This window comes from Lagopus leucura, unplaced genomic scaffold, assembly GCF_019238085.1.
Source record: "Lagopus leucura isolate 7727_CA_CO unplaced genomic scaffold, USGS_WTPT01 Super-Scaffold_100028, whole genome shotgun sequence".
NCBI classification, from domain to species: Eukaryota; Metazoa; Chordata; class Aves; order Galliformes; family Phasianidae; genus Lagopus; species Lagopus leucura.
This window is the reverse complement of record NW_024962279.1, coordinates 6,936,393-6,950,784: the sequence shown is the minus strand read 5'-3', so window position 1 is coordinate 6,950,784 and position 14,392 is coordinate 6,936,393. Positions and strand designations below refer to the sequence as shown.

The window sequence follows — 14,392 nt, the reverse complement described above, 5'->3', positions numbered from 1 at the left end:
AGAGCGCTGATTTGGGACTTCATTACTTTATCTGGAGCTCTTCAGGCAGGTCAAACCACAGAGAATTTCACCAAGAGCCCCAAACCTGCTTGACCAGACCCCAGCCCTGTTTCCCTCCATCACTGCTTCCCCCAGCCCACCTTCACCTCCTGAAGTTCTCCTGTTTGGTGAACAGCAATGAGGTACACGCACTCCAATTCATCTTTCCCTGTCTTTGGGAGATGACACGTAAGCTTTATGATGAACTACAGAAAAACACAGCTAGAAGTGGTCAAATACATCATTTTTAATGCAAAACTTTAAAACTGAAGCTCAGTTTTGAAAACTTCACACATTTTACAGAAGCTCATTTGGTCCTCTTAAAAGTTCCTCATCCCCAATTAAATACTCTGTTGAAAAACAACAATTAAGCATACACTGCATCTTTAATTAGAAAAAAATTATATTGCACATTATACCAAGAAATACAAAACGTTTCAGCAAGTTATTCCAGCAGTGTTACCAATTTCACTTACCACTGATTTTAAAAATACCCACATTAGTGCATAGCATGTGCCCTGCCATTACAGAGCAAAGTATCTCAGAACACTTCCGTATTCCAAAAGAGAAAAGTCGGCTGTTTGAAGAACACAAACCTTCCACCACGTACCAGAACCAGCCTCCCAGGAGGCAGGGATGCTCCTGTGGGATGACAGCCATCGGCTCACCTCAGCAACATAAATTCCAGCACTGTTTCTAATGAGAAGCTGCCCAGCTAAGAGCTGGCACTGCAACTAATGGCCCAAGTCACCGCGGGCTGAAAGGCTGCCTTACCTGCCTGCTCTGCTCCCACTGCACATCGACTTTCACTGCTCCTGGCACACATGAGAAGTGAGAAGCAAGGTGGCAGGATGCCGTGCAACTTCATTACAGCCCTGTGCTTCCCTGGGGAAAACTCTGGAACAGACTTTGGTGCGTCACACTCAGCTGGAACCCTGAGCAGGGCTCAGGCTTTTCGGAAGGCACAAAACACAGAGGCAACTGCACGATGCATAACGACATTCAGAGAGCTCCACTGCCAGCTGGGGAGAAACCAGCACCAGAAACATCCACAGCACACCCAGGGCAACGTCAGCGTTGGCATCTGCTACAGCGATTTGAAGTGGAAAGTTCCAGAACGCTGTGCTTTGCTTCCACATTACTGAGCACAACCAGGTCTGGCCCTGCAGCATTTCAGAAACCCCAGGCATTTCTGCTGTCTCTGCCCTGCACTCCCTTTATTCATCCTCCCACACTTCTGTAGATGTTCACAAAGTCAATGCTTGCTGGTTAAGGAGAACCATTCCCAACACGTTTGGATATTAACACTGAATTTGTGTTCTGCTTTGATTTAGGCAACTGGGCAGACACTGTTTGCAAAGCCAATTCTGAAGGAGCTGGAATTGCCAGCTGCCTAAGATAGCAAAGGCAACTGATTCTATTGCAGAGCTTTGGGAAATCTTAACACATTTCCCTCTACCTCCAAAACCCCTATTAAAACACATTCATTAAAACCAGGAAGACAGGAATATATGTATTTTTTGCCTGAATACAAGATCCAGCTACCACGGAATAAAAGATTCTACAGTGAGGTCCCTGAGATGCATCTGCACACTGAAAGATTCAAGCAATAACCTCTTAAAAGCACTAACTTCATATTTATTAGAAATGTTTTGAGTTGCAATATATGGCTTATGAAAACACGTTATCATAAAAAGGTGAAAATACAGCAGATCAAGTTTGCCCTTATTTTAAGCCTTAATTTAAAAACAATGAACCCAACAGTAACCTTCCATTGCTTCAACTGCAGTCAGCAGCAGCATCTAAAAAGCACGTAAGCAATGAGGAGCCACTGGAAAAAGTTGTCACTGGATGAAGTTGTTGGGCCCCAGCTTGCTCTCATCCCTCAGAATTCAGCTGCCTTCCTCCTGAAAATTCACACTGCTATTCCTCCAGTGCACCTGAGCTGCAATTGAAGACGGTGGGACGAAGCACCAGCAGTTTTCTCACTGGAATCCAAAGGCACAGCCTGCAATGCACTCCAGCATGGTGGTCAGCACCGCCAGCTCCTGCAGGCACGATGCAGTTGTGATGGCACGTACCAAACTGCCTCATGACAGAAGGATGAGCTCCCACCTCCCACTGACTCCTGCCTTGGGATGATGCAGAGATGGCCCCTTTACCCATTACAACGACAGAAAATAAACCCAGAAGCATTCTTTGGGTTGGGAACAGCAGCTGCGCTGTTTAAAAAGTTCTTTCAAAGTTGTCTCAGACGTCAATTACTTTTTAAATTACTTTGGGACCAACTGCCTGTTTCAACTAGCTGTTCAGAAATACTCCATCCCTCCTCCCAGGTAAGCTCAGTTTCTCCTGCCGCTGAGGAAAACATAAGGCACTAACATATTAATGCTGTAAGGAATGTGAAACACTTTGTTCTGCACAGACTCATAGCAGTTCTCAGCATCTCTCTGGAAGAGGCACCAGGCACATGGCAGGCACTGTGACTGGAGGTTAGCTGCTACAGCTGAGTGGCTTTGAAGTTCTGCCCCCCCTCCCTACCCCACCCCGCACTCCCTTACAAAAGAAGGCACCAAATTTGTGTTATTACTGGTTTCTGTAGCTACAGCCCTTGTGACTGCACAGCTCTATTCAACCGTGCACATGAGGGATCTCATGACTTATCCTGACAGCTTCTTATGTGATCAAGAGATTTCAAGATACTGTTCAACACAGAGCGTTTTTGTTTTAGCCAAAACCCACTGCCAGTGGGTCCCTACCTGAGAAGTACTTCAGATTGTGTATTGCTGGTCAGAATAACCCGATAATTAAACGTGGTGTTAGAAATTGCACTTTCCCATTCCTTCCCCAACCCCACAATCATTTCAAATCAAATACCTGACCCTCCCTTTTCCAAAGGGAAATCTGTAATGCAGCTACAAAGAGGTAGCTAAGTGGCACATGCCAATTTTTTTTCCTTTTTCCTCTTTTGAAGTATATCCAACCTTCATTTTCAACATTTTTCATTGGAAGTCTTAAAACGAGAGATCTCTATTTGGGTGGCACATGGAGCTTCCATAGTTCAGAAGACTGAACTCGTAAGGGAATTAAACCTCCCTTCATACCCATCATCGAAAACTAACAAGCACAGGGACACCCACTGGCAGCACACACAGCCGTGTAGCTGAAGAGGAATGCCCAGAGCCAAATCCCATGCTCTTCCTGACACACGACAGAAGTTACTCTGAAGAACCATTCAGATCAAGCCCACCATCCGATCGATCTGTCTCATGTAGTTGCTCTTCAATGGCAGCAAATATCTCCTCTCATCCGGAACTCTGTTACACTGGTAACAAAATGAGAATATTTTTAAGAATAAAACCTGCCAACGGTCAATCCCATTCATATCCCCTTTGGATAGCAGTCATTTCAGCATTGATGACCACAGCCTCCTTCCCAGTACAGGAAGTTGTAACCAGCAGCACTCTCAGTGCTCTCTCCCCCTTCCTTTACAAACATGTAGCACAAACATCAGCAAACAGCATTTCTCCAGAGCAAGCTGCAAGTTTCCAAATACAAGCCAAACTGCTGCAGCTTGTTATTCAGTCAGTATTTCCTTCACTATGACAACTGTCAATGTTTTGTGTTGTTGGGTTTTTTTTAAGATAAAATGCTCCTTTTCTAGAGGACAGGGGAGGGAGAGAGAAGGAACCACGCTAGAAGCTACCAGCAGAGACTTAAAAACATGTGAATTAAAAACATAACTATTTTGGTTGTTGATGGGCAATGGACCCATACTTCTGTACTCAGTCATTTGCTGTTCAAGAGAAATCACCTTTATTTACCTCACACCCTCTGCTCTTTTCCCTCTCCATCACAGCAACAAAGGAAAACTTCAAGGGCAAGGAAAAGTGGAAGGGAAAAATATCAAAATGAACAACGAAGAAACTACTTACTACAAAACACTCAAAAGAGGACAGGATCCACCTTCAGCATTACCCCTCTCACATTACCTAACCTGTTCATTTCCACGCTCAAGGGTTTGTTTTAACAAAGGAGCTGCTTGGCTATTTAGAGCTTACATAGGAAACAAAGCAGAACCCTGCAGTGCCACCCCCAAGCCATTCTTCAACTGCCCAGTCCAGCCCAGCACACAACCCTCCAGTAACACCACAGGAACCTTACATTAGAGCTGAAGTTGACGGCCTTTAATTCGTTAGGTTTAACTTTTTCTGTGCTGTCCTCTTCCCCAGGGAGGATATCCTGCCACAGCGAGTTCCGAAAACGTTCATCCACAGACACAATATGTCCCTCAGTAGTAAACATATATTTATTTCCAGACTTATGCACTGGATTGTCTTCATCAAATAACTAAAGAAGAGAGAGACGGAGCTGAATTGAGTAAATTAAGCATGCACGTTTTTCAAGTTCCCCCATTAAGAAGTTAAAAAGCACAGTCACAACAGTCACATGCATCAGATCACACAGTCATGCATCTGAAGGATCACATGAAAAGTGTGCTTCTTAGTGCCTAACTGCAGTCAGAGCAAATGGGAAGAAACAGTTTTAATATTTCAGGAGTGAAGAGAGCAAAACTTCTCGTACAACTTCAATTGCCCTCACTTTTCTATGCTGTATGTCTTTCTATGCAGACATTTTTAGTTGGCATTCCACTGCTGCTATTCAATCACACTTTTTTTATAGTAAAGGACATTGAGAACAGTAGCTTAAACCACGCTGGCTCAAATGTTTTCTCCTGTGACTGCCAAAGCCTGATAGAGAGTAATTGAAGGGCTGCTGCTATTCATCTAAAAAGGCTACAAGCAGCAACTCAGCTGAGCTGCAGCCACCTTCAGTCTTACTCCCCTTCCTTGCAGCTTCCAACCCTGAAAGAGCTGCCAGCTGTTTCATTTCAGCAGTGAGCCCAGGCAGCTGCCCAAACCTCCAGGATTAGAGTGGGGTCAAAGAAAGGAGCTGCACACTGCCACTTAAATACCTCTGGTTCCCCAGAGCCCAGCACAGTTTCTAACAGTTTCAGCCTTCTTGGTGTGTTTGTGCACAAAACTTGCAAGAGAGTAACTGAAATGACTGCATACATACCAGGTACAAATATTTACATGTTTCACTGAGAAAAAAGCTCTCCATTCGATCTTCTTTTGTCTTCTCCACCACATGGTGTAAGGTAGCATAGCCACACCTGCAAGATTTAAGTTTAGTTTGGGCTTAGAAGAACTCCTCCCTAAGTACCTCTCAACTTCAGACCGTTCCAATGCACCAGGGGTCAGGTTGAAATGAAACAAGTCTCTTCTCAGGAAGCACTGACACTTCTGCTATCCTGATGGGACCGGCACTGTGGCTGACTGTTCCACTGTGCAGACTTATTAACAGCACCTTCCAAAGAAGCAAGGTGCTCTCCAATTACCCTGCATAAACAGGTCATTTCCCCACATGAGAGACAGTTCTGGAAGCCTGCTCTCAAGAAAAGGTTTGCTGCTGAGCTACCTACTACTTTTCTGGATGAAGCTGCAAGCCATCACACAGTACACTTACCATTCTTTCAGCCACACCCCTACACAGCATCCAAATCCCATTTAACTTCAGAACACTACAGTTTTATAAGACATTACAGCTATGAAAGCAAGGCAAACACCCACAGCTAAACAGAGATCCACCATCCTGCCCTTATTCCCTTCAAGAAGTTCAGATATGCACAACAGATGTGCAGAATTCCCTGCTGCTGGCTGGAAAAGAAAGCTGATGTGCAGCAGCCTAGCTTGCAAGCCATGTTACCAGTTAGTTAAACAACACAGGCCCATGAGGTGAGAATTACTCTTGCAGGAGCCTTAGGAAAATAATGATGTTACCAGATTTGCCAACCGATCATCAGTAACAGATTTTAAAGAGTAGCTGTAAAATTCTGAAGGCACATAAATTTGTCACTGGACAATAAGCTTCATTTTCAAATGAGAAATATAATTGTTCAATACATAAATAATCACTTGTGGTTTTCATGGAGAATCGGGTTTTCTGGTTTACCTACATTTAGCAGATTGGATTCTATAGAGCATTTATACAAAACAGATATGCATATAGCAGTGAGAGAAGGCAAACAACACTGAAGACTGACTTCGCTTTTGTGTATTTTTCCAGACTCTGTAGAATATCCATTCCCACATGAAGGTAAAATGGGTTCTTTGTGGCCTAAACAAGGAAGAAAAACACAGGCAGAGTCAGAATTTTGGAAATCTTGTAAAAGTAGCACTTAAAGGCACAGCAGTATCAGATTCTCACATGTTACACTATCCTTATCTTTATAGGAACATGACTTAGATTACTCTGTGCAAGAATGCAGTAAAACTCTGCAGTCAAGCTCTGACAGCTTTCCTACAGCCAGAAAGCCATTTCAGTTTACTGCATCTGCTGCCAGAGACCGTGCCTGGACAACACAGCAGAGAAAGCAATTACATTTACTTCAGTGATTTCTATTAAGAAGTCACAAGGTCTCTTCTGTGTAAAAATCTGCCAGCTATTCTTGAACAGGGCGTTTAGTCTGCTTTCGCTTTATGTATTAAAAAGGCTGCTTTCAAAGCAAGCAACATAGCAACTTCATAACATAACAATCAACCACCGAAACAGAGACCTCTCTGTAAGAAGTGCAGATACAGAACCACGAAGTTCTAGTGGCTCAGTACTCAGCAAGGACTGCAGGGGGGAAAAAGCGACTGAAGAAAGTCATCTCTGCCAACACACGAGCTGTAAGCTGGGAGTAATGAAGTACCTGGTAAAGAAGATAGGTGGATTCCACCAGCTCTGGCCTCAGTGGATAAAAGGGAACATCCGGTGCTTGCAACTGCCAGTTGTATCTTTCTGGGAGAGCTCCATATCGCTTCCATATGGCATAATAAAAAGCATGGAGACAAATGGCATCTTCTACGTCTCCTATCAACACCTAGGTATGACAACAGCCATAAGCATGCATGCTTAATACTGAAGGCCAGCAAACTGCTTTCTGTGTACAAGAACACGTCATATAGTGAAACACTGCTCTCTCACACATACAAACACTGAGGTTACATGAGCAAGTTACAAAGCATCCCAAAGCTCACATAAAGAGGCCAAGCCTTCCAACGCCGTAACGCTGCACTGAAGCAATGTTATTCCAGCACAGAGGCTGAGCTGTCCTAGAGCTCTCTCTTACCAAGCAGCCAGTTCAAAGCCACAGGTTAAAGCTCATCTCAGGAGATGCTCAGCCTCACTGACAGGCTAGGATCAGAATGAGCCTCTCTGAGAACCTGCCCACTGCATCACACAGTCTTTTAATAGAAATAAAGTTTGCTTTACCTGTAGTCCAGGAAAAAAGGCTTGCAAAGAGTCAATCCACGTGTTCATCAGCTGTCCAGTGAACATGTTTACATTCACATACAAAGGCGGGTCACCTTCACCTTCATTGCAAGCTTCTCGACTGCCAAGGAACCAACCATAAGCATGTGTAAGTGTTCACTGTTTTATGAGAACACAATGCATGTTCAACTCTCAGCACTGCCAACAGCAGAGAGAACAAGCTGCAGTTTGTCAGAGCTGGGCTCAAAGACATCATGAAAAGCACAGACAAGTCCATCCAGATCTCAGAAAATGTATTTACGTGCATCATATCCTTCAGCTACGTCAGCAGAATCCCTACCGAGAAGCACAGTAGGTAAGACCAGGCCTTAAGAAGTACTACATTAGCTAATTTAATACATTGCCATCACAGTTCTACAGCCTTCTTTCAGCCTAGGGTTTACTGAATTGGATGGTAACCAGCTCAGCTTCTTTGCACCAACAGTGCCATACAGACCATAGCTTTCTTTCCATAGTGACTACCACAAAAATAAGGTTTTCTTCTTTGAAGAAGAGAACAGAAATTTTTTAGAGGGTGACCAAACATTATATAAGCCATCATATCTTACTAGAATATATACGTTTTTAGAGATATGAAACTCATATGATGTAACATACCCCCTTCTTAAGTGGTTCTGAATGTTCTGATAAGCATCAATGAACATCTCTAAGTCTTCCTTCTCTCCAAAGAGGATGTAGGACTTCAGGAGGTATTCATAAAACGAATCTGATCCTGCTCCCAAGCCACTCTGCTTTCCAACCCAATGGCCAGTTTGAATATTCACAACATTTCCTGATAGAACAGACAAAAGCTTTAGTCTAACATTCTTAAGTGCATCAGACAGGAACTTCAGAATACAAAACTTCCAAAAAGCCTTAGGAGGAATAAACAGAGATTACATTCAATGCAAGTGCTACAGTGCATTCATCCCAGGAGCTGGAATACACCTGCTCTTGTTTTAAGTACCAACCTCAACCATATCAACAGGAAGAGAAATGCAGACCTCCTGGTTCATTTCGCAGATTCATGAAAATTTTGTCTTTGGAAACCCATGCCCTAAGGACTCTCACAATCCATTTTTCTAATGAAATTGTGAAGTGCTATTAAGCCAACAGAAAGCACAAGGAGAGCATGACTTAACAGCTACAGATGCAACAGATCAACAAAGTCTTTAATACACGAACGAAACCTGTGGAGTGACAGCATTCTAATACAGCCAGACAGCACAGCTCCACCTCAGAGATTACCTAGCAGTCCAGTGTTGTTACTCCTGAGACTCCAGAGTGCTTTGACAGCTCTCCTGGCCACCCACTCAAACGTGGAATCGCCAAGCAGCCTGCTCAGAATGCCAAACTCCACCAACAAGGAACCGGCTCCTGCAGTGCAAGTTTCATTATTGCTGTTTGGAGGAACTCCCTTCTTCAGGTTGACCTGCAAAGCAGAGGAAGTGCTAACAGCAACCAGGCAGGCTGCACCTCACGAAGCTGTGCTCTGACCTGCAGCCTTGCATTTATTATAAGGCCTTTCTTGATTGATTTCTGCAGTGCACCAGAACCAGCACATCGCTGCTTGGCCAAATAACTCACAGAATCATAGGATGGCCTGGGTTGAATGGGACCACCGTGATCATCTAGTTCCAACCCCCCTGCTGTGTGCAGGGGCACCAACCACCAGACCAGGCTGCCCAGAGCCACATCCAGCCTGGGAAATTCCTGAGATTCATCTTCCAGCTTTATAATATCACCCTTACGGTGGGAAATCCTTTCTGTCATTCTTACATTTGCTAACCTCTCCAAAATTACAAGCCACTCTTTCATCACTCCTGCTAAGTGTTCAGGTTCTCCCAGGAGTGATGCAAGCACTCCTTCCCTTACTTCAGCACTCCTCAAGTCAAGAGTTTCAACGCTCCTCAACTTCCCTATGGCACAAATGCTGAAGGGAGGTTACACCACCATCAGCTGCCTTACCCACACTCTGAGCAGAACTCCTGCTCTTAACACCTGACATGTCTGGAAGAAAAGCACTGCTGCTGAACCCAGCAATTCACACCAGTAAGGCAAGGATTAGTTTCATAGCTGAGAACTCTTCTAGAACTTGTGTCTTTTTTCTTATGTGTTGAGTGTTTAAAAGCAGAAGGTGCCGCATTCAGGTATGCTGTAGCATCCTGGAATCCTCACGGAGCAGCACTCCAGACAGTGACAAAATCCAAGCCCAACACAGCAATCATTTCAGCCTTGTTTTCTTTGGTCACCACGATTATTTTAGTACCAAGTCTCCAGCACAGGTATTTTCCCAGACCATTTGCCTTTGCTGTACTTCTCATCAACCTTCTCACTGACAGCACTGTTTGTTACTGTGGAAAGCACAGGGCAGGGCACATCCCAGCCGAACAGCATGGAAACAAATGACTATTGACCCACAGGCAGCAATGTACACAGAGCAAGGAAACAGCCTGAAGAAAACATTTACTAGGCAAGAGGAACAACTTTTATACCACTCATTTCACCACAGCTTACTGCAGTTCCTCCACACGCCCCATTTCAGTGCAACTCAGTGCAGGCTAAAAGCTCAGCTGCACGAACTGGGCACAGAACTTCAGCTGCAGGACAGGAGAGCTGCTGCTTCTAAACTCCCTCCACTCTTTGTTGACGTGCTCACTTACCCGAGGATAGGGAATCCCAGTTTTGGTGTTCTCAAATGCTGGCAGCAGTCTCACTGCGAGGTCGTGAGCCATGTGTAGCAGTTCGTTGTCATAATCCTTAATGGTCATGTCACCAAAAGGCTGTTTGGCATCTGTAATTATTATGTGGGCAGAAAGCAGGCTGCCCAAAACCCTATTGGAAAAGGAAAAGAGCTCCAGGTTTTAAGTCTAATCTGAACCTTCTCCAGCTAAACCCTCACCAGCAGCACGTTTAACAGCAGCACTGCTTTCTGCTCCTTACAGACACTACAGAAAGAGATCTTTTTCCACCACTGTTTGTTAGTGAGAACATCCAGAAGTCACGCTGCTTTTGTCATCTGCAGAAATATCAAGATCTTGTTCTGCAAAATTCACCTCACCCAGGAGCACATTTTACCCTACCAAGTCTAAGCACAGATCACATTCCCCACCTTTTTTTTTTTTTAACTGCTGCAAATGACATTAAGTTTGATATCCAAACCTAATATTCCCCCCCCCAAAATCCTAGTGAAGTTAAGCAGCAATTAAATAAACAGATTAAGGCCACAGTTCAAATAATGAAACCATTCAATGTCAGATGCTATTTTAAACCCATCTCTAAGGCAGGCAAGTTCTGTTTTTCATACGAAACAAAACTGAAAGCAAACAGAAGATCCATGGAGGATGATCAAAACATGCAAGCTCATCAGCCGGCCTGTTTGTGGTGCATAGAGCTGAGCCTGCTGCAAGATGAACGACAGAAAGTAGCAGGCTGAAAGCCAAAGACAGCTGAAACTACCATTGCACCACAGCACACGTGACTCACTAAATAATATCAAACATGGAGAGATGCAACACTTTCATAGCATGCTTAGAAAAAAATTTAGCCAAGGAACAATTACGTACTAAAGGCTACCAAAGAAATCCTTACCAGCGATTTTGCTTTGAATCTGCAGCATATGCACAGCGAGCCTTTAAGCCTGGTTCTGATTTAGAGCTACATACCTGATGGTTGCCTCAAAAACCTGGACTGTTGAGTCTTTGTCAAATGAAACTGTGTCAATCACCAACTTCACAGCCTTCTGGAATTCGGAGGAATTTCCCATTACCTTTTATATGAATAAAAAGTATTATTATTATTATGCATAATCACTGCTTCAAAAGAAGATGGAAAATGAAAAAAAGTCAAGCACACATTTTAGACCAACAGCTGCATTATGCAGATCCTGAACAGAGCCCTTCCAGCTCCTGCTAATAGACTTCCCAGGCACTGCCCATTACAAGACATTTAAAAGTGCATTTAAAACAAGAAGTTGCTGTTGGACAGTGGGGGTTGCTTTGGGTTTGGCCTTTTTTTTCTTCTAATATGGTCACAGTTCAGCCTCAGAGTAAAGGACTCTATGAGAATTGTTCAAGGACCTAGAAAGACCACCTTCAAGAGGTCGTCAAATAAATTGATGCACTGCTACACCCCCCTTTTATCCTTCACCTCTTCCCTGCAAAATCTGTTCTAAAGTACTACCTAACAGTAGTCATTCACAACCATAATCCCACCTCAATTCAAATGCACTGCAAACAACACCTGCAGTTCCATAAGCATTCTAAAAGAAGCTCTGTGCTAGTTCTGATTCTCAGTTTCCCTCACCTGGGAACTAACCAGCAAACAAACAGTGACAGACTCCCACTTTCCTAGCCTCATTTCCACTGCTGACAGCTGAGCAGAACAGACCAGACGTCCATATTTCCAAGGGCATCTGGAGTTTCTCATGCCTCTCAGGGCTTCTCATCCACCTGACTTCAACCCTTCAGAAAGTCATGACCACATCCTGTTATGTCACTGCCTTCAGATTTTAACTAGCAACACGAATGCTCTTTGACATTGTATCTCAGTTACATTAGCATACCTTTCAATTAATTTGCAAAATTCAGTTTGGTCCTTCCAGCTAACCTTCTGAACTTCCTCCCTGAGCTTTTGATTCAATTTAGCTCAAGCGGGCTCTGCAGTAATTCTGAAGTTCTATCATACAGTAGAAGTGCAGTTATAGAAGCAATTAAAGTCTCTGAAGGACAGATTAAAGTCTGTGAAGGTTAGCTAAGGGTTAGGAGATACCGAAGGCTAGAGAAGATATCACAGATGCTGTTGTACACCTTTGTTCCCTGCCGGCCCGTTACTGCTCTCATCCGTGACAGCAGGACCTTCCTCCTTGCTAATTAACATTTCTTTGGGGCAACGTGTGTTCTGCCCAGACATGAACGTGGGAATAAAACCCAAGTGTTCTGGCAACTCACCGCTAGGGTATCCAGTGCATCTATCAGCGTTAACGAGTAGTTTCCTAAGACATCGTTGATGTTCAGATTTGAGCTGCATAAAACAAGAGTCAGGCGTCAGGCAGCACGGCCAGCAGAGCTTCAGGGCGCTGCCACGCGACGCGAAGTCAGGCGAGGCGCTTCGGGGTGAGAGGCGACGGCCAGACGCCGTGTGCCATGAAAGGCTCGGGTCGGAGAGCGGGACGGAGCCCCGCAGAAGGGCGGGCGTCGGCACGGGCCGCGCAGAGAGGGAGCGGCGCTGCCGGGCTGCTCCAGGAACGCGGAGACACCGCTCGGAGCACAGAGGCCGAACCGACCCGGAGCCCCCCCCTCCCGGAGCCCGGCCCGGCCCGGCCCCCCAGCCCCACTCACGGGTCGTCGCGGTCGGGCCCGCGGCCGCAGCAGTGCAGGGGGTCGAGCTCGTCGCTGGGGAAGGCGTGCTGCATGTAGCTGTCGTATCCAAAGGCGAACATACCGCGGGCGGCGTCGCGCAGCCGTGCCCGCAGCTGCGGGGTGAACGCGGCGCTGTAACGCCTCTCGTACTCATCGCGCCCCGCCGCGCCGCCGCCGCCCCGCAGCGAACCCCAGTGCGAGGAGCCCCCGCCGGGAGGCGGCCGAGCGGCGCCGGGATGGCCGAGGGCGGCGGAACGCGGCGGGAAGGGGAATGGGAGGCGGAGGCGCAGGCAGAGGCCGGGCGCCAGCGCGGGGAGCAGCGCCAGCAGCGCGTGCAGCCCCAGCCTCAGCAGCAGCAGCCCCAGCACCAGCGAGCGCCATTGCATGGTCGCCCGCGCGCCGCGCGCATAGTTCCGACGGGCCGCCCGCCCGCGCCGCGTCTCCTTTGACGGCGGAAGAGAAACAGCGAACTCGGCGGGGAGGAGCCCGCCCCGCCCGCAGCCCGTTGGTCGAAGCGCGGGCGGCCTTCGCTCATAGGCGCGCTGCGACGTCACTCAGGGCAGAGGGGACGGGGCGGCGGCCGGGGCAGTCGTGGCAGCGCACGGGCGGAGCGCGGCGCTTCCTGCCGCGTCGCGGCGGCTCACGGGGCGGAACCTCGGAATGTGGCCGCTTCTGCAGCGCGCCCCCTGGCGGCGGCCGCGGAGCAGCACCGGGGCCTTGCCGCCCTTCAGCCTGCTGGCTGCTCTGGGCTGCCAGGGAGGCTGGTGGGTCCTGCGGCCCTGGATGGTGCCTTCCCCGTGGTTTTCCGCCTTACGCACAGCGGCGCCGAGATCTGTACGGACCAAGAGGATCTCCTTGTTGGCCATAACGATGAGGAAAGGTTCCTCAGAGCAGAGAAGCTGCAGCAAGTTTACAGCTAAGCAAGAAGCCCCAGGGCAGGCACGGCTGGGCCTCCCATTGCAGCACTGACCCAATGCCAGTCCAAAGAAACACCAAGGAAGCCAAGAGCTCACTGCACTCAACCCAGAGCTCACCCACACCCAGCACTCACAGCCCCTCTCCCACCCTGAAGCCATTGCTGGCCTCCTCCAGTTGCCACAGACACCGCTCTGAGCCCACAGCACTGACCCAGCCCTGCACCAACATTCAGCTCCTTTCCCCCCCCCAAAACTGAGAACATGAAGTCCAGAATCCAGTCTCATTTAGAAATTAACCTCAACCTTCCTCAAGTATATATTCCAGACCACTACTTCATGACAGCATTTAAAATGGGGTCAGTCCAGGATAAAGATGTTGGTTTGTCACCTGAGAAGCAATAGCACCTTCTCTCCTAACTGTGAATCCAGTGCTGCGAGCTGGAGCCTCTCCCAGGTAATCCAAATAACTGAAATTTGCTAGTTTACAACTTAATGAAGTACACAATTCTAACAACCACACTGGCAGCTGCCGTGCCACAGATGAATATGCAAAAGAATGTTTTTTTTCAACAACGCTTTTATTGAAGCACTTCAAAATGATCACAATGATAGATGTTGCCTTTAACAGAATAAAGCCTGCAATGTCATAAGTAAAAGGCACTAATCCTGGCACAAAGGTCTACTTACCAACCTTCCTCTAAGATGGAAACAAAGCCA

General features: G+C 46.7%; 1 protein-coding gene across 1 annotated transcript; it reads right to left on the bottom strand.

Moving 5' to 3' along the window:
* Positions 1–271: 271 nt before the first annotated feature.
* EDEM1 (ER degradation enhancing alpha-mannosidase like protein 1) lies at positions 272–13,159 on the bottom strand. Its single transcript, XM_042880946.1, has 12 exons — positions 12,738–13,159; positions 12,348–12,420; positions 11,064–11,167; positions 10,062–10,233; positions 8,647–8,830; positions 8,017–8,191; positions 7,360–7,480; positions 6,797–6,967; positions 6,146–6,219; positions 5,119–5,215; positions 4,204–4,389; positions 272–3,364 (listed from the first exon to the last, which is right to left on the bottom strand). Exons 1-12 carry the CDS (start codon positions 13,142–13,144, stop codon positions 3,275–3,277), a joined length of 1,854 nt encoding a protein of 617 aa, XP_042736880.1. The 5' UTR covers positions 13,145–13,159; the 3' UTR covers positions 272–3,274.
* Positions 13,160–14,392: the final 1,233 nt, after the last annotated feature.

Excerpts from the sequence above, each read along its gene's own strand:
- EDEM1 (XM_042880946.1), bottom strand. The coding sequence starts at position 13,144 with ATGCAATGGCGCTCGCTGGTGCTGGGGCTGCTGCTGCTGAGGCTGGGG. Across the intron at positions 8,831-10,061 it reads CTGGGATTCCCTATCCTCGG|GTCAACCTGAAGAAGGGAGT; the intron begins GTAAGTGAGCAC and ends TCTGCTTTGCAG. Across the intron at positions 6,968-7,359 it reads CCTTTTTTCCTGGACTACAG|GTGTTGATAGGAGACGTAGA; the intron begins GTAAAGCAAACT and ends TGTCATACCTAG.